Source organism: Hemitrygon akajei, chromosome 16 (assembly GCF_048418815.1).
Source record: "Hemitrygon akajei chromosome 16, sHemAka1.3, whole genome shotgun sequence".
Classification (NCBI taxonomy): Eukaryota; Metazoa; Chordata; class Chondrichthyes; order Myliobatiformes; family Dasyatidae; genus Hemitrygon; species Hemitrygon akajei.
This window is the reverse complement of record NC_133139.1, coordinates 57,844,155-57,864,169: the sequence shown is the minus strand read 5'-3', so window position 1 is coordinate 57,864,169 and position 20,015 is coordinate 57,844,155. Positions and strand designations below refer to the sequence as shown.

At 42.0% G+C, this 20,015-nt stretch overlaps 1 protein-coding gene across 2 annotated transcripts in view; it reads right to left on the bottom strand.

Annotated features, from left to right (window-relative positions):
• Window positions 1–20,015, bottom strand: part of hook2 (hook microtubule-tethering protein 2) — a 112,605-nt gene that overhangs the window by 14,906 nt on the left and 77,684 nt on the right. For both annotated transcript variants that reach the window (XM_073068953.1, XM_073068954.1), the window contains exons 17-21: window positions 16,332–16,366; window positions 10,615–10,697; window positions 9,525–9,628; window positions 9,060–9,164; window positions 526–597 (exon numbers count right to left, since the gene is read on the bottom strand). In XM_073068953.1, coding sequence (XP_072925054.1) covers window positions 526–597; window positions 9,060–9,164; window positions 9,525–9,628; window positions 10,615–10,697; window positions 16,332–16,366 — 399 coding nt within the window. The remainder of the gene's footprint in view (window positions 1–525; window positions 598–9,059; window positions 9,165–9,524; window positions 9,629–10,614; window positions 10,698–16,331; window positions 16,367–20,015) is intronic.

Here is a 20,015-nt window from a genome sequence, read left to right as displayed (position 1 = left end):
ACACTGCCCAGAAGAAGGCAATGGCAAACCACTTCTGTGAACAATCAAGGGCATGGATAGATGGACCATGACCGCTTATGTTATACGACACAGCACGTAAAGGTAATCATGATGGTGACTGCTCTTTATAGTTAATTTTTTGACATTTGGAAACTTTTCATTTCATTGTTTTTGAAAGCAGCTTTGCTTTACAGATTTTTTTTTTACATGTGTCTAAGAATTATGTGCCATACTACACAGCCTTCGCCTCTTTGCATGGACGTCTCGATGAACCAAAGCATTAACTCCACACTGGCTTACTCACACAATGGCCACTCTGCTTACACCTAACATCTGCAAAAGGATCTAAGTTTATGCAAGTTTATTAATCAAAGCTGAGCGCCTCAGACACCAGAGAAAGGCTCTCTGGCCAAGCCAAGCACACAGTAAAATCTGAATTATTTTGAATTCACCTCAATAATCTTACAGATCTTCAGGGAAAAAACAATAAGAAATGCCACACTGTCAGTGGAACTGTGTACTTACCATGTTGTACCACGCACTGATGATCAATTTCTCCTCTTGATCTCTTTGGGATTTGTTTTTTTCAAAATCGTTCTAACAAGGAACAGAAAGTCATTTGAGTATCACACTGAAACATGCAGCCTGTATCAGCTGCTGATATCCACCTCCATGCCTTTGCTAGCTCTAAATCTGACTATATCTACACTCTTCTGGTCCACCTTTAGTCACCCAAAGTTCTGCTTCTTAAGAGATTCTGCAGTTGCTGGAAATCCACAGGAACACACGCACACAATTTTGCAGGAACTCAGCAGGTCAGATAGCATTTATGGATGGGAATGAACAGGTGACATTTCAGGCCAAGACCCTTTCTATTAAACCTCCTAAGGACCTTGTGTTTGAATTAGTCACCATTCATTTTCAGAAAATCCGAAGAATACAGAACCAACCTTTGTTTGGACAATCCTTTCATCGCAGGAACTAGCCAGCAATTGCCCTTTGGGCTTCCTCCAATGATAGCACGAGAGGGCATATTTTTAAAGTGTTTGGAAGTAGGTACAGAGGAGATACCATGGGTAAGTTTCTTTTACGCAGAGAGTGGTGAGTGCATGGAATGGGCTGCCAGCGGCGGCGGCGGAGATGGAAACGATAGGGTCTTTTAAGAGACTCCTGGATGGATACATGGAGCTTAGAAAAATAGAGGGCAATGGGTAAGCCTAGGTAGTTCTAAGGCAAGAACATGTTTGGCACAGCTTTGTGGGCCGAAGGGTCTGTATTGTGCTGTAGGCTTTCTATGTTTCTATGATACTATACTTTTAAAAAAAAAATGTTTGGGGACCAATACTCTGCAGTATTCCAAGTGTAGCCTCAGCAACACCCTGTACAACTGGAGCAAAACCTTTCAATTCTTAAACTCCAACCCTTTGTAATAAAGGCCAACATGCTTAAAGGTAATATTGGTTTTATTTGTCACATGTACATCAAAACATACAGTGAAATGTGCTGCTTGCATCAATGACCAACACAATCCGAGGATGTGTTGGGCAGCCATGCTTCTGGCGTCTTCCCGTACGTCTTTGGTATGTGAGTGGAAACTGGAAGAACCTGGAAGAAACCTACATGGTCATGGGTAGAATGTACAAACTCCTTAAAGACAGCGGCAGGAGTTGAACCAGGGTTGCTGGTGCTCTAAAGCATTGCACTAACCTTTAGCCAATTGTTGGATCTGGATCCCTCTGAACTTCACTCATTTGCAGTCACTCTCCATTTCAATAATAACCTACTCACCGATTTTTTTCAATGAACTGCTGGACCTCAAACTTCTCTACGTTAGAACATCACAGTAGTCCCAATGCAGTGTTCTAACCTGAAACACTGATAATGGCTTCCCATTCCCCTGAAGCTGGGTCTTTGAGGCCATTACAAAGGAACTGGATGTCTGAAAGATTCACAGGGGACTGGCAGATCAGCCATGGTCATATTGAATACAGATTAGTGGCAGGGGCACCTAGTTTAATGAGAGCTGAGATAATAAAGTGCAATCTTATCATTCTCTGCACCACACAAGACCTTTTATATTCCCATAGGCTTCCTTTACCCCTTTGCTATCTTCTTGCTCTTCATGCTATTATAAGATATTATAGAGTTAGAGTATACAGCACGGAAACAGGCCCATTGGCTCATCTAATTTCTGCTGAACTGTTATTCTGCCTAGTTCCATCAAACCACATCCAGACCAGAGCACTCTATACCCCTCCCATCCATGTACTTACCCAAACTTCTCTTAAATGTAGCAACTGAACCCACATCCACCACTTCTACCAGCAGCTTGTTCCACACTCTCACCATCGTTCGAGTGAAAACATTGTCCCTCAGGTTCTCCTTAAATACTTCACATTTCACCGTTAACCTCTAGTTCTAGTTTCACCCAACCTCATTGGGAAAAGCCTGTTTGCATTTGCTCTACCTATATCTAACTTTGGATCTTTTTTCTTGTTTTATTTGCTGTTATTCTCTTATTCCCACTCTTTGCTTTTGGAATTTCACCGTTACATTCTTCCAGGCTTTTGGGCATATTAAGCTCTCATTATTGGACACGTTTCTCAGATTTACCCTAATTCACCTTCTGCACACCGTGATTCACAGATCTCTAGACATGCAACTCACTTCTTTTCTTTAAGGGAATTTGTTTACTGTCTGCTTGACTATCTTTTCGAAAACACATCACGTTGCTACAAGGCTAATTTTGCTTTTACAATGCATTCAATTTCCATTTCTAATTCACTTTTACTAATTTACTCAGAGTAGTATAACTCACCTTTTATTACTTATTTAAAACTACATAGAATTTATTTTGGCCTCTTCCAGATTTTTTGCTCAAGCTTAATGAATTCCAACTATTACTCACTGACTCTACCCAGCTCCAGCTCCCTCCCTCTAAAATGATGGTGACATTTTAGATACTCGAAGCTAAATCGAAGCAAGAGGTGAAGAGTGAAGAAGTAAAGGCATCTCGGAGAGAAGCCATTTTTTTTAACTGATTGGGGAAAAGAGGCTAGATTGCACAGGCAAGTGATGTAGCGCACCAAAGGTTTAAAAAAAAGACTGCCATCGTTGGAGTGGACTGAGTCAGAGTGGGACGGCTTTGGCTCAACAGGCTTCGGCATGAACAGGCAGAGGTGAGGGTAGGTTCCGGTAAGTTTTGTTTTGTTTGTTTAGAGTAGAGAGAATGCCAGGCAGGATGTTGGAATGCTCTTCTTGCAGGCTGTGGGAAGTCAGGGAGACCTCTGGTGTCCCTGACAACGACACCTGCAAGAAGTGCATCCAGCTGCAGCTCCTAACAACTGCGTTAGGGAACAGGAGCAGGAGCTGGATGACCTCCGGATCATTTGGGAGAATGAGGAGTTTATAGACAGTAGCTACAGGGAGGTAGTTATGCCAAAGGAGCAGCGCACAGGTAATTGGGTTACCGTCAGGCGAGGGAAGGGGAAAGTGCAGGCAGAGCAGGGCTCTCCTGTGGCCGTTCCCCTCAACAACAAGTATACTGATTTGGATACTGTTTTGGGGGGGGGGGGGGGGGGGAAGAGAATGACTTACCTGGGACAAGCTGCAGCAGCCAGATCTCTGGCACTGAGTCTGGTTCTGCAGTGCAGAAGAGAGGGGGAAAGAAGAGGAGAGCGGTAGTGATAGGGGACTCGATAGTTAGAGATACAGATTGGAGGTTCTGTGGTCGCAACAGAGTCTCCCGGATGGTTTGTTGCCTCCTGGGTGCCAGGTTCAGGGATGTTTCTGATCGCGTGCACAGCATTCTGAAATGGGAGGGTGAGCAGCCAGAAGTCATGGTACACATCGGTACCAATGACATAGGAAGAAAGAGTGAGGAGGTCCTGAAGAGTGACTATAGAGAGCTTGGTGGGAAGTTAAAAAGCAGGACCTTGAGGGTGGTAATCTCAGGATTGCTGGGGACCAGTACAAGAGAGACAGGTTACACCTGAACTACAGGGGGACCAATATCCTTGTAGGGAGGTTTGTTAGTGCTATTGGGCGGGGGCAGGGGTGTTTAAACTAGATTTGCAGGGGGATGGCAACCGGAGTAGATAGTGGAGCGGGGGTGAAAATAAATGATGTTAAAGTTTCATGCAAAGTCACAAATAGTAAGGTTGTGTATGGTGGTAATAATCTTCTGAGGTGTGTCTATTTCAATGCGAGGAGTATTGGGGGGAAGGCTGATGAGCTGAGGGCGTGGATTGACACGTGGAATTATGACATTATAGCCATTAGTGAAACTTGGCTACAGGAGGGTCAGGACTGGCAGCTTAATGTTTCAGGGTTCTGATGTTTCAGACATGATAGAGGCAGAGGGATGAAAGGTGGAGGGGGTTGGCATTGATAGTCAGGGAAAATGTTACAGCAGTGCTCAGGCAGGACAGATTAGAAGGCTTGTCTAACAAGGCCATATGGGTGGAGTTAAGAAATAGGAAAGGTATGACCACATTAATAGGGTTGTATTATAGATCACCGAATAGTCAGCGAGAATTGGAGGAGCAAATCTGCAGAGAGATAGCAGACAACTGCAGGAAACATAAAGTTGTGATAGTAGGGGATTTTAATTTTCCACATACTGATTGGGACTCCCATACTGTTAAAGGTCTAGATGGGTTAGAGTTTGTAAAATGTGTTCAGGAAAGTTTTCTAAATCAATATATAGAGGTACCAACTAGAGAGGATGCAATATTAGATCTCCTATTAGGAAACGAGTTAGGACAGGTGACGGAAGTGTGTGTAGGGGAACACTTTGGTTCCAGTGATCATAACACCATTAGTTTCAACTTGATCATGGATAAAGATAAATCTGGTCCTCGAGTTGAGGTTCTAAACTGGAAAAAGGCCAAATTTGAAGAAATGAGAAAGTATCTAAAAAGTGTGGATTGGGACAAGTTGTTCTCTGGCAAGGATGTCGTTGGTAAGTGGGAGGCCTTCAAATGAGAAATTTTGAGAGTGCAGAATTTGTATGTTCCTGTCGGGATTAAAGGCAAAGTGAATAAGGATAAGGAACCTTGGTTCTCTAAGGATATTGGAACTCTGATAAAGAAGAAAAGAGAGACGTATGACATGTATAGGAAACAGGGAGCAAATAAGGTACTTGAGGAGTATAAAAAATGCAAAAAAATACTGAAGAAATCAGGAGGGCTAAAAGACATGAGGTAACTTTGGCAGTCGAGGTGAAGGATAATCCAAAGAGCTTCTACAGGTATATTAAGAGCAAAAGGATAGTAAGGGATAAAATTGGTCCTCTTGAAGATCAGAGTGGTCAGCTATGTATGGAACCAAAAGAAATGGGGGAGATCTTAAATGGGTTTTTTGTGCCTGTATTTACTAAGAAAACTGGCATGGAGCCAATGGAAATAAGGCAAACAAGTAGTGAGGTCATGGGACCTATACAGATTGAAGAGGAGGAGGTGCTTGCTATCTTGAGGAAAATCAGAGTAGATAAATCCCCAGGTCCTGACAGGGTATTCCCTCGGACCTTGAAGGAGACTAGTGTTGAAATTGCAGGGGCCCTGGCAGATATATTTAAAATGTTGGTATCTATAGGTGAGGTGCCAGAGGATTGGAGGATAGCTCATGTTGTTCCGTTGTTGAAAAAAAGGCTCTAAAAGTAATCTGGGAAATTATAGGCTGGTAAGTTTGACGTCGGTAGCAGGTAAATTATTGGAAGGAGTACGAAGAGATAGGATCTCCAAGTATTTGGATAGACAGGGACTCATTAGGGAGAGTCAACACCACTTTGTGTGTGGTAGGTCATGTTTAACAAATCTATTAAGAGTTTTTCGAGCAGGTTACAAGGAAATTGGATGAAAGGAAGGCAATGGATGTTGTCTACGTGGACTTCAGTAAGGCCTTTGACAAGGTCCCAGATGGAAGGTTAGTTAGGAAGATTCAGTCGCTAAGTATACTTGGTGAGGTAGTAAATTGGATTAGACATTGGCTCAATGGGAGAAGTCAGAGAGTGGTAGTGGAGGATTGCTTCTCTGAGTGGAGGCCTGTGACTAGTGGTGTGCCACAGGGATCAGTGCTGGGTCCATTGTTATTTGTCATCTATATCAATGATCTGGATAATGTGGTAAATTGGATCAGCAAATTTGCTGATGATACAAAGATTGGAGGTGTAGTGGACAGTGAGAAAGGTTTTCAAAGCTTGCAGACGGATCTGGACCAGCTGAAAAAATGGGCTGAAAAATGGTAGATGGAGTTTAATACAGACAAGTGTGAGGCATTGCCCTTTGGAAGGAAAAAACAAAGTAGAACATACAAGGTAAATGGTAGGACACTGACAAGTGCAGTAGAACAGAGGGATCTAGGAATACAGATACAAAATTCCCTAAAAGTGGTGTCACAGGTAGATAGGGTAGTAAAAAGAGCTTTTGGTACAATGGCCTTTATAAATCAAAGTACTGAGTATAAGAGTTGGAATGTTATGGTGAGGTTGTGTAAGGCATTGCTGAGGCCGAATTTGGAGTATTGTGTGCAGTTTTAGTCACCGAATTACAGGAAGGATATTAATAAGGTTGAAAGAGTACAGAGAAGGTTTACAAGGATGTTGCCGGGACTTGAGAAACTGAGTTACAGAGAAAGGTTGAATAGGTTAGGACTTTATTCCCTGCAGCACAGAAGAATGAGGGGAGACTTGATAGAGGTATATTAAATTATGATGGGTATAGATAGAGTGAATGCAAACAGGCTTTTTCCACTGAGGCTAGGGGAGAAAAAAAACATAGGTTAAGGGTGAAGGGGAAAAAGTTTAAAGGGAATATTGGGGGGGGAGCTTTTTCACACAGAGAGCGGTGGGTGTGTGGAATGAACTGCCAGATGAAGTGGTAAATGCAGACTCACTTTTAACACGTAAGAAAAACTTGGACAGGTACATGGATGAGAGGTGTATGGAGGGATATGGGCCAGGTGCAGGTCAGTGGGACTAGACAGAAAAATGGTTTGACACAGCCAAAAAGGGACAAAAGGCCCTTTTTTTGTTTCTGTGCTATAATGTTCTATGGAAAGCAATTTAGGCTATGTCCATATTAGACTGGACAATTTTGAAAATGCCAGTTTTGCGTAAAAACGATAGGCGTCCACACCAGGCATTTTTCAAAATACCTCCGTCCACATTAAAACAGGTATTTGGATGAATCTCCTCCTACTGTGCATGCTCAGGACACATCTACAGAAAACAAGCGACATGTTTGGTGTTGAATCTTGCCGTGAAAGACTTGGAGCACCTTTGTCCAGTTAAAAACTTAAAAGGAAATTGCCAAACGATGGACAGCTGTTGGCTCTCATGTAGGAGGACTTAAAACAAAAAAAAATACTGGAGCATAGGAGGCAACCAACAGGGTGTTCACAGACAGTATTGGAAACATTTCCTACAGTCATAGTTTCTTCACCAATGAAAGGGATGACAGCTACAACTAAATGCAATGAGGCTTGTTACTGGGCAAAAGTGAAATTTGCTGTTACCTCATTTGTTTGCCTTTACTTTTGCCATGTCTTTCTTTATTATTTTGCTGTATTTATATGTGCAATAAAATGAGTTACTGGGCAGAAGTGATTTTATTTTTACCTGAGTAAAAGTGAAACTTACAATTTTCCTTTTTTGGCCTTAACATTTTCATGTCTATGCCAAACATAAGCTACTACTTAAAATGACATTTTGTAAGTAGTGACAATTGCATCTATTGAATATTTGCACAAGTAATACATTAATAAAGTACCTTGCTAAATGTATAAAACATGTCTGCATCAGTGTTACCTTGTATTTTCATACAATGTTACATTAGGCTGTTACATATCTATTATCAGAGAAGAACTTGCATAAATAGGTAAACCACCTTCATACAAGCGAGGACAGAAAACAGAGCAAAGTGAGTATACTTATTTATTCCTGATGAAGGGTCTCGGCCCGAAACATTGGCTATTCTTTTCTCATGGATGCTGCCTGACCTGCTGAGTTCTTCCAGCATTGTGTACATATTCTTTGATCCATAGCATCTGCAGTTGTATTTTTGTGTACTTATTTATTCAGTAAGTTATGGGTCAAAGTATTTGGTGAGTACATATCTAACTCTTCTGGCTTCTGTCTTGTTGCTGTCTGTTCTGAAATCGTTAGGTTGTGTGGGGGAGGTTGAAATTCTCTGTCATACTGCAAAGCTGCAGTAACATTCTGCTCAGGGACAGTCTCCTGAAGCTGTCTGTCGTCGTTGTTGTTGTGGTGTTGGAGGTAGCGTTCAAGAAAACAATGAAATGCTGCCTGCCGCCACCATCTGTTCCGGCACGTCATGACAACGTTTTTAAAAAGCTTCGGTTACCCCGTACACACTACACCGCCCAATCAGTGTTTTCAGATTTATACATTCTGGAGAGCGTTTTAGGAAAGCTCCGTTTTCGGGGGAGGAAAACGCTGTTTCAGTGTGGATGGCAGGTCAAAACGAAGAGAAAAAGCTTCAGTTATGGATTTATCCGGTCTAGTGTGGACGTAGCCTTAGAATTGTGCCATTTGCACCTTTTACACTATCTCAACTAATATTAATTGGAACCTCCCACTATGATAGCCTTTGTTCTTTTGGACAATAGATGCTTGACTCCCACTGACTGTCTGAATGAAGGTCCCACTCTTGACAGTGTCATTCATTCAACCCATCAGGCAATCCTTGGGTTTGAAAATAACTTTCAACCTGCATAGCCTTGAGTGGAGATTGATGGGTTCCTGATGGCATCAAGGGTTATGGGAGAAGGCAGGAAAACGAGATTGAGAAAGATAATAAATCAGTCATTATGAAATAATGGGGCAGACTCGATGGGTTGAATGGTCTAATTCTATTCTGGTGCCTTATGGATTATAATTAATCCTTATCAGGTATGAAGCTGTTCCTTTTTACAATATAGTCATTGCCTCTCCATCCTGGTAATCCAGCGTGAAAAAGCTCTAATAAAGCCACTGTAATACTGTAGCTCTATGTGTTAAATATCCTCAGCTCCTCAACATTCTTGCACAAAAGTCATACCTCTAACAACTGAATCTTAACTTCCTTTTCATAGAGCTGATTCTTCAAGGCTTGTACTTCAGGAGCAGTTGCTGGAGTTTGTTTAGGATCAAGAGTTTGAATCACCTGGGAAAATAAAAATAGGATCAGATGGTCAATCTGTTCTCTACTGGTAAATGCTCAAAGGGTTAGAACTACATTTCATTTAGAATTACAGTGCACCCTCCTTTCCCTGGATAACCTGTGTCTATACAAAACGGTTTGGAAACTCAGACTTGAGACCTTTTCCAATTATCCTTTTCTCATTGTATCCTGGCTTTAATTATATGTTAAGCAGCTTTAACTTAAAGCTATGAAACAAACAGATATTTAAAAATTACTGAGGTGTTCTGTAAGATCACAGATCTATTTTTGAGCCACAACATAACTGCTTTTTATCTTAGTATGAACTGAGGGACAATATACAGCAGTAGTTAGGACACTTACTGTCCGTGCCTTCTCCAGGTACTTCTTGTAGCGCTCTTCCATAGCCTTCATGTCTTCATCTTTCTTCTTTAAGACCTCTTGCAGCTCATCAATCTTACGGGCTGCTATAGATGGAAAAGAATCAACTGGGAATTCAAGGCACAAATAATCAAGAGTCCAAAGTTCAGGAGGTGACCACAGGTGAACTTCTACTGTATCGTGCAACTGGCCGAACCTACTGAAGCACAGAATAACCACAGTACGGAAGATGACCACTTGGCCCAAGTTCCTCAATGCAGCTAACAACTCAGCTCCCCCCAACTCCCTGCCAATTCTTCAGCACCATTTAAGCCTACAATTCTCCACTTCTTCCCCGGCAGTGCTTTCCATACTTTAAGCAATTCCACATCAGCTTTCTTGGTAAGTAAGATTTGTTTTTCGATCTTTTATCTCTTCTTGTGCTCTTTTCCCATTCACGCTTGCAGGATATTTTCAGGTACTTTTATTTCTCATGCTCCCTCTTTACTTCCAATTCTCCTTTTTACTTTACTTCCTACCTTTTGTCATTTTTTGTTCCCTGCACCACAAAGAGTGTATTGGCTAAAGAGAAATGTCTTTATTCAATTCATTCATGGATGTGGACATCATGGCACAGATGCCATTTATTGCTGATCCCTGCTTGGTGTTCTCCTCTTGCTACTCTCCAAAGAGATCTGCAGAGCTGGTTTAATTGTGAGTGATAGCTGGTTATTATCTTGTTAAGAATCAATTTAACAAAAGAGTCACATGCAGATTGGAATGCATAATTTAAACCTCTGTCTAATATAGGCTTTTGAGAGTGATACAGACTCAGGAGCAGGCAAAAGGTGAACAGTTTCTGGCAGTGAGAAATTGGAACCTGCCATGAATTAGCTCAATTAACTTTTCCAAAGCAAAACCTGATTCACTACTCACACGCCTAAATATCTCAGTTGGGTCTCCATTAGTGCAAATTGGTTTTTATATCACTGTTCTATAAAGTCCACAAGTACAATTGAGTAGTTGAATTACATTGCCCTATTGTGTCAAGGAGTTTCATAAGTACAAATGATGATTAGATCTGAGCACTTACTGTAGCTGTCAACCGTGGGCTCGAGGTCATCGATATATTCCCGTTTTTTCTGTAGTTCAGTGTGGGCTTCGTGTAGTCTTTCCCTGCAACACGAAAGAACTTCACTCAGGGAGCAATAATCTCTTTTTCCAGTTGAGGAAACAGGCGAAATTCATTTTATCAGGATTCGTTCACCAGATAAGTCAACTGATTTATTTTATTTAGAGATACAGCACAGCGACTTCTGCCCAACACGTCCATCCTACCCATTTACACGTGACCAATTACCTGACTAAGCCTATTTCTTTTGAATGTGAGGGAAACCAGAGCACCTGGTGGAAATCCATTGACAGGGAGAATGTCCAAACTCCTTACAGACAGCGGTGCTAATCAAATCCTGATCTTCTGGTCTCTAGTGTTGTAAAGTGTTTTGCTAACCATTACTGTTCCAGGATTTCACAGCAGGATGTAGAAGTTTATATTCTGCAAATACAGCATCATTTCCCTCTACAGGAATTAGCATACATAAGCATAGATACTTCTTCACAAGGATAATGAAAACAACTTGGACCCTGGTGTTGACTTAGAACATAGAACAATACAGCACAGTACAGGCCCTTCGGCCCACAATGTTGTGCTGACCCTTAAACCCTGCCTCCCATATAACCTCCCACCTTAAATTCCTCCATATACCTGTCTAGTAGTCTTTTAAATTTCACTAGTGTATCTGCCTCCACCACTGACTCAGGCAGTACACTCCACGCACCAACCACTCTCTGAGTAAAAAACCTTCCTCTAACATCCCTCTGAACTTTCCACCTCTTACCTTAAAGCCATGTCCTCTTGTATTGAGCACTGCTGCCCTGGGGAAGAGGTGCTGGCTGTCCACTCTATCTATTCCTCTTAATATCTTGTATACCTCTATCATGTCTCCTCTCATTCTCCTTCTCTCCAGAGAGTAAAGCCCTAGCTCCCTTAATCTCTGATCATAATGCATACTCTGAACCAGGCAGCATCCTGGTAAATCTCCTCTGTACCCTTTCCAATGCTTCCACATCCGTCCTATAGTGAGGCGACCAGAACTGGACACAATACTCCAAGTGTGGCCTAACCAGAGTTTTATAGAGCTGCATCATTATCCCGCAACTCTTAAACTTTATCCCTCGACTTATGAAAGCTAACACTTCATAAGCTTTCTTAACTACCTGTGAGGCAACTTTCAAGGATCTGTGGACATGTACCCCCAGATCCCTCTGCTCCTCCACACTCCCAAGTATCCTGCCATTTACTTAGTACTCTGCCTTGGAGTTTATCCTTCCAAAGAGTACCACCTCACACTTCTCAGGGTTGAACACTATCTGCCACTTCTCAGCCCACTCCTCCATCCAATCAATGTCTCTCTGCAACCTTCGACAATCCTTAACACTATCCACAACACCACCAACCTTTGTGTCGTTTGCAAACTTGCCAACCCACCCTTCTAACACCACTTCCAGGTCGTTAATAAAAATCACAAAAAGTAGAGGTCCCAGAACCAGTCCTTGTGGGACACCACTAGTCACAACCCCCCAATCTGAATGTACTCTCTCCACCACGACCCTCTGCTTTCTGCAGGCAAGCCAATTCTGAATCCACCTGGCCAAACTTCCCTGGATCCATGCCTTCTGACTTTCTGAATAAGCGCACCGTGCGGTACTTTGTCAAATGCCTTACTAAAATCCATGTAGATCTCATCCACTGCACTACCCTCATCTATATGCCTGGTTACTTCCTCAAAGAACTCTATCAGGCTTGTTAGACAGGATCTGCCCTTCACAAAGCCATGCTGACTGTCCCTGATCAGACCATAATTCTCTAAATGCCCATAGATTCTATCTCTAAGAATCTTTTCCAACAGCTTTCCCACCACAGATGTAAGGCTCACTGGTCTATAATTACTCGGACTATCCCTACTACCTTTTTTGAACAAGGGGATAACATTCACTTCCCTCCAATCCTCCGGTACCATTCCCGTGGACAACAAGGACATAAAGATCCTAGCCAGAGGCTCAGCAATCTCTTCCCTCGCCTCATGGAGCAGCCTGGGGAATATTCCATCAGGCCCCGGGGACTTATCCGCCCTAATGTATTTTAACAACTCCAACACCTCCTCTCCCTTAATATCAACATGCTCCAGAACATCAACCTCACTCATATTGTCTTCACCGTCATCAAGTTCCCTCTCATTGGTGAATACCGAAGAGAAGTATTCAATGAGGACCTCACTCACTTCCACAGCCTCCAGGCACATCTTCCTACCTTTATCTCTAATCGGTCCTATTTTCACTCCTGTCAACCTTTTGTTCTTCACATAATTGAAGAATGCCTTGGGTTTTCCTTTACCCTACTCGCCAAGGCCTTCTCATGCCTCCTTCTTGCTCTCCTCAGACCCTTCTTAAGCTCCTTTCTTGCTACCCTCTATTCCTCAATAGACTCATCTGATCCTTGCTTCCCAAACCTCATGTATGCTGCATTCTTCCATCTGAATAGATTCTCCACCTCACTCGTCACCCATGGTTCCTTCACCCTACCATTCTTTATCTTCCTCACCGGGACAAATTTATCCCTAACATTCTGCAAAAGATCCCTAAACATTGACCACATGTCCATAGTACATTTTCCTTGCAAAAACATCATCCCAATTCACACCTGCAAGTTCTAGCCTTATAGCCTCATAATTTGCCCTTCCCCAATTAAAATTTGCCTGTCCTCTCTGATTCTATCCTTTTCCATGATAATGTTAAAGGCCAGAGAGCGGTGGTCACTGTTCCCCAGATGCTCACCCACTGAGAGATCTGTGACCTGACCCGGTTCGTTACCTAATATTAGATCTAATATGGCATTCCCCCTAGTTGGCCTGTCAACATACTGTGACAGGAATCCATCCTGGACACACTTAACAAACTCTGCCCCGTCTAAACCATTGGAACTAATCAGCTGCCAATCAATATTAGGGAAGTTAAAGTCACCCATGATAACAACCCTGCTATTTTTGCACCTTTCCAAAATCTGCCTCCCAATCTGCTCATTGGTATCTCTGCTGCGACCAGGGGGCCTTTAGAATAATCCCAATAGAGTAACTGCTCCCTTCCTGTTCCTGACTTCTACCCATACTGACTCAAAAGAGGGTCCTGCTACATTACCCACCCTTTCTGTAGCTGTAATAGTATCCCTGACCAATAATGCCACCCCTCCTCCCCTTTTTCCCCTCTCTCTATCCTTTTTAAAGCACTGAAATCCAGGAATATTGAGAATCCATTCCTGCCCTGGTGCCAGCCAAGTCTCTGTAATGGCCACTACATCATAATTCCATGTATGTATCCAAGCTCTCAGTTCATCACCTTTGTTCCTGATGCTTCTTGCATTGAAGTACACACACTTTAGCCCTTCTACCTTACTACCTTTACACCCTTTATTCTGTTTCTCTTTCCTCAAAGCCTCTTTATATGTTAAATCTGGCTTTACTCCACGATCTCCACTTACAGCTCTCGCATGACCTTTATCCTCCTCCACCTCACTATCACTCTGGTTCCCCTCCCCCTGCAAATCTAGTTTAAACCCCTGGAGCAGCACTAGCAAACTTTCCTGCAAGGATGTTAGTCCCCCTGCAGTTCAGGTGCAAACAGTCCTGCTGGAACAGGTCCCACCTTCCCTGGAACAAGGCCCAATTGTCCAGAAACATGAAGTCCTCCCTCATGCACCAACTCCTTAGCCACATATTTAGCTGCATTATCTTCCTATTTCTAGCCTTACTATCACTTGGCATGGTTAGCAGTCCTGAGATTGCAACCCTGGAGGTCCTGTCCTGTCACACCTAATTCCTTAAATTCTCTTTGCAGGACCTCCTCCATAGAAACAAAGAACATTACAGCACAGATTTGGGCCTTCTTGGCTGTGCCAAACCATTTTTCTGTCTAGTACCTGGCCCATATCCCTCCATACACCTCTCATCCATGTACCTGTCCAAGTTTTTCTTAAATGTTAAAAGTGAGCCCGCATTTACCACTTCATCTGGCAGCTCATTCCACACTCCCACCACTCTCTGTGTGAAGAAGACCACCCCCCAATGTTTCCTTTAAACTTTTCCCCCATCACCCTTAACCCATGACCTCTGGTTTTTTTCTCCCCTGGCCTCAGTGGAAAAAGCCTGCTTGCATTCAATCTATCTATACCCAGCATAATTTTATATACCTCTATCAAGTCTCTCCTCATTCTTCTATGCTCCAGGGAATAAAGTCCTAACCTATTCAACCTTTCTCGGTAACTCAGTTTCTCAAGTCCCGGCAACATCCTTGTAAACCTTCTCTGCACTCTTTCAACCTTATTAACATCCTTTCTGTAATTTGGTGACCAAAACTGCACACAATACTCCAAAATCGGCCTCACCAATGCCTTATACAACCTCACCATAACATTCCAACTCTTATACTCAATACTTTGATTTATAAAGGCCATTGTACCAAAAGCTCTCTTTACTACCCTATCTACCTGTGACGCCACTTTTAGGGAATTTTGTATCTGTATTCCTAGATCCCTCTGTTCTATTGCACTCTGCAGTACCCTACCATTTACCTTGTGTGTTCTACCTTGGTTTTTCCTTCCAAAGTGCAATAACTTACACTTGTCTGTATTAAACTCCATCTGCCATTTTTCAGCCGGTCCAGATCCCTCTGCAAGTTTTGAAAACCTTCTTCACTGTCCACTACACCTCCAATCTTCGCATCATCAGCAGATTTGCTGATCCAATTTACCACATTATCATCCAGATCATTGATATAGATGACAAATAACAATGGACCCAGCACTGATCCCTGTGGCACACCACTCGTCACAGGCCTCCACTCAGAGAAGCAATCCTCTACTACTACTCTCTGGCTTCTCCCATTGAGCCAATGTCTAATTCAATTTACTACCTCACCATGTATACCTAGCGACTGAATCTTCCTAACTAACCTCCAATGCAGGACCTTGTCAAAGGCCTTACTGAAGTCCATGTAAAATTAAAATCCCCTACTATCACAACTTTATGTTTCCTGCAGTCGTCTGCTATCTCTCTGCAGATTTGCTCCTCCAATTCTTGCTGACTATTGGGTGGTCTATAACCACCCAATAGTCCTCCTTCTTCCTATCCACGTCACTGGTCCCTACATGGACCACGACATCTGGCTGCTCACTCTCCCTCTTGAGAATACTGAGAACTCGATCTGAGATATCGCGGACTCTGGCACCAGGGAGGCAACAGACCATCCAGGATTCTCGATCTCTTCCAAAGAATCTCTTATCTGTCCCCCTAATTATCGAATCCCCTATCACTACTGCTCTCCTCTTTTCCCTCCTTCCCTTCTGAGCTGAGGGTCCAGTCTTGGTGCCAGAGACACAGCCACTGTAACTTGTCCCTGGTAGGTCGTCCCTACCAACAGTATCCATCAACTTTTAGAGAAATTGGTCTGACTGTGGAAGTGTTTCTCTGTTCATCTGTTTTTCTGGAGTATTCTTTGACCTCGTTCTTTCCTTCAAAAAGCTTCATAACTATTCACACAACTGAAGGGATACAGCTAAACGTTGTGATTTTGTACTACCATGGCCTACAGTTCTCAAATGGCAGAGAAACATCTAAGGTCATGAGGAGCTAAAATTTTTCAGATTTTATTGTCTAAGAGTACAAGGCCACAAATATGAAAGATTTCTTTACTACTTACAAATGTTCATCCAGTTTCCGCTTCAGCAAATTAGACTGCAAGGAAAAACATTGAGGAGGAAGATAAGGCTAAGTAAAGTCTACAACAGTAAAATACAACTGCTCTGTTAATCAAAGTTCTATTGAATTACTGCACAATTACAAAGTTAATCACATTGAGATAAAGCAGCATATTCCAGGGATCCAGAAACAGCGAAGGTGAACAGTTGATGATCTGAATGGAATCCTTGCCCAAATTTTAAGCCCTTCACTTGGCCATTGAGATCTGTGCCCATTCAAATCCAAATCAGGACCCAATCCATTGCTATTTTGTGTCAGTTGCACCTGTTTTTTTTGTCATGGACATAACATTTATTTCCATTCCTTGTTGAGTTATTTTCTGATCAAATCATCAATTCCCCATGATCTTAAAAATCAAACTTGTACACAACCTTCCTTGGCATTCACTATATCACTTTTCTTCCATCAATTCTTCAATTACAATCCTCTAAAGCCCAAATTCAGCCAAAATATTTGGTTCTTTCCTTCACCGACACCCCAAACACTACAGCATATCAGCACTGTAAGGTTGAGGTAAGGTAACAAGAGGACATGATTTGAGAGTTAGGGGGCAAAAGTTTAAGGGTAACACGAGGGGGAATTTCTTTACTCAGAGAGTGGTAGCTGTGTGGAATGAGCTTCCAGTAGAAGTGGTAGAGGTAGGTTCGGTATTGTCATTTAAAGTAAAATTGTATGGTATATGGACAGGAAAGGAATGGAGGGTTATGGGCTGAGTGCGGGCCAGTGGGACTAGGTGAGTGTAAGCGTCGGCACGGACTAGAAGGGCTGAGCTGGCCTGTTTCTGTGCTGTAACTGTTATATGGTTGTGTGGTTATATGGTTTAGTTCTTCACCTTGGTTTTGATTTTCATGAAGAGAGATTGAATACCAGTCATGGGAAACTTTTGGTGAAGAAGAGGATATAAAGTTTCACTTATGGTATCCTGTGTATGATCTTAGTAAAAGGCTTTACTCTCTTACTTGGTTCCTCTTCAAATAAAGGCCAACGTTAAGTGCTGGCCAAAATGTGGAGGTTAACATTAGGTGATTAAAATACAGGGACACTTAGAGCCATTAGCCACCCTTTTAATCTTATCATTTGCAAAGTGCCCTTCTTTCCCATTTTTCCCCTATGAAAGTGGATGGTTTGAATTTTTCCCATCTTAGATCCCACTTGCCATTCCTTGCCCAAATCCCTACCAGGTTTATTCCCCACCTCTGTGCATTTTCATCACAACTTACTATACATCTTTGCATCATCCCTATACTAGGTTCCCTCATTCAGATCATGGATACAGATTGTGAACAGCACCAGTGCCTTGGGTATCCTATTTGTATCAGCCACTCATTTCTGCACTGCAAGTATTCTGCACTGTCTCCTATTTGCTCACTGGTGCAAGTCAGCACATCACCTCATACTCTAAACAATGCATTCATGGATTATTTTATCCATCGAACTTCTGAAAGTCTGAAACCACTTATCAGTTGCCCCCTCATCACTTCTGCTAGTTGCAGCATTATAAATCTTCATCAGATTTATCAAAGACAATTAGCTCTTCACAAGTCCACAATAACTTGGCCCAATCCTATTGATCATAGACTCTGCTACCTCTAAGATTCCAGCATTTTCCTTAATAGTGACCAACTTTCATAAATCAGACTACTGAGTAAATTGGTGAGGTCAAATCTGGAATACTGTGTGCAGTTCAGGTCCCCTAGCCACAAGATTGAAAGAGTGCAGATAAAATTTAAATGAGTTGTTGGGACTTGAGGACCTGAATTATAGAGAAAGGTTGAACTGGCTAGGACTTTATTCCTTGGAGCATAGGAAAATGAGAGGAGATTTGATAAAGGTATATAAAATTATGAGGGGTATAGGTGTGGTAAATGCAAGCAGGCTTTTTTCACTGAAGTAAGATGAGACCAGAAATAGAGGTCATAAGTTTAGAGTGAAAGGTGTAATATTTAAGAGCAACTTGAGCGGGAACTTCTTCACTCAGAGGGTGGTAAGAATGTGGAATGAGCAGCCAGTGGAAGTGGGGACTTTGGGTTCAACTGCAACATCCAAGAGAGGATTGGATAAGTACATGGGTGGGAGGGATATGGTCCAGGTGTAGGTAAATGGGACTAGGCTTAATAACAGTTCACATGCACTACATTGGCCAAAGGGACTATTTCTGTAGTGCTCTATGATTCTAACTTGTACAGTCTCCCTCTTTTCTGAAACAGTGGGATTATATTTGCTATTTTCCAGTCTGTGGAAACCTTTTTCAATTTTTTGAATTAATGGAAGAAGATAACTAATATTTGTTGTACACTATGTATTAATTCTTCTTGAGATGCTGATTTTAGTTACATTAATTTACTTTCAATCTTCATATAAATTCTGTACAATAATTAAAAAATGAATACTCTTTTCTAAAAGCCCCTCAGCTACAATATTATTAATCCTTTCTTATTACACAATACTATATCTAAGAGTTTGTACTGTAATTGGCTCTTTAACTACCAAAAGGTTCAGAAGGGCCAGAACAGTGTGGTATTGGTTTAAATGACTGCAATGTAAAATGCCTTAATGCTTTAGAATATGATGGAACTTTAAGTGTGCTCATATGGCTATAAAGTACCTTGTGGCATTCTCACGTTCAGAAAGGTGCAATGTATATGCAGGTGGGTGACGATCTGAATGACTTTCAAAGGCAAGGAGGAATACTGTCAGATAACTCATCACCTCATTACTAGCTCTACACAATTCCTGCTTAATCACTTTATTCTGCCCACTCTATAATATACTTGAATAGTCAACTCAATTGTCACATGTGACTCATAACACTTTTCTAGTTCTATTTACCTAGGTATACATTTTTTGGAAGTCCCAAATGCAATGACTTGCCCATTTCTAATGCTTGTTCTGCTAAGCAGATCAGAAGACTCATTGGTCTAAGTGATCTGATCAAATAGCTCTGCTCCATTCCCTTTAGAGTTATGTCCAATCAGGTGTTCCACATAACCTGAACAAGATCTCAAGAGGCCTAGTGAAGGGTTGGTGACCATTTCACTGGTCCATTAACCAGGAGTGAATGAAATTGTGGGCTTCAACCCTTTGGAAAGTGCCAGGTTTGTCCTTCCAAAACTATTCCCCAAAAATTACACCCATTAATTGTTTATTATTAAATAAGATGATGGTTGCTTCTTTAATTGATAACTCCACAGGGACAGTAGTTTTTATTGAACACTATGGCTTTCCATGTTTATCAAAGGGGACAAAGGAATGCACAATACTGCAAAAGGTCATTAAGCCAATCCCAGTAACATCACGCCAGGAACTTGAAAGCCCACAGATTACACGTGAAAGACTACAGAAGGTGGAAATTTTTTTGGTTTTAAGGTCCCAGGAAAGAGCTATGCCAAGGGTAGGAAAGATGTATACCAAGATAAGCAATTTATAACTAAACCCCTATACCAATGCCTCTCTGAGTAAGTTTAATGGTGTTCTAAGATCACCTACATCACCCAGATAATTAGGTCTGTATCCTTCAGTGGAAGAAACAACACTCCAAAGGGTTGAAAGGCCCCCAAACCAAAGAGAAGCAGGTTCATGTGATTTTTTTTTGAATATGCAAAGGAGAAATTAAATGTGACTTCAA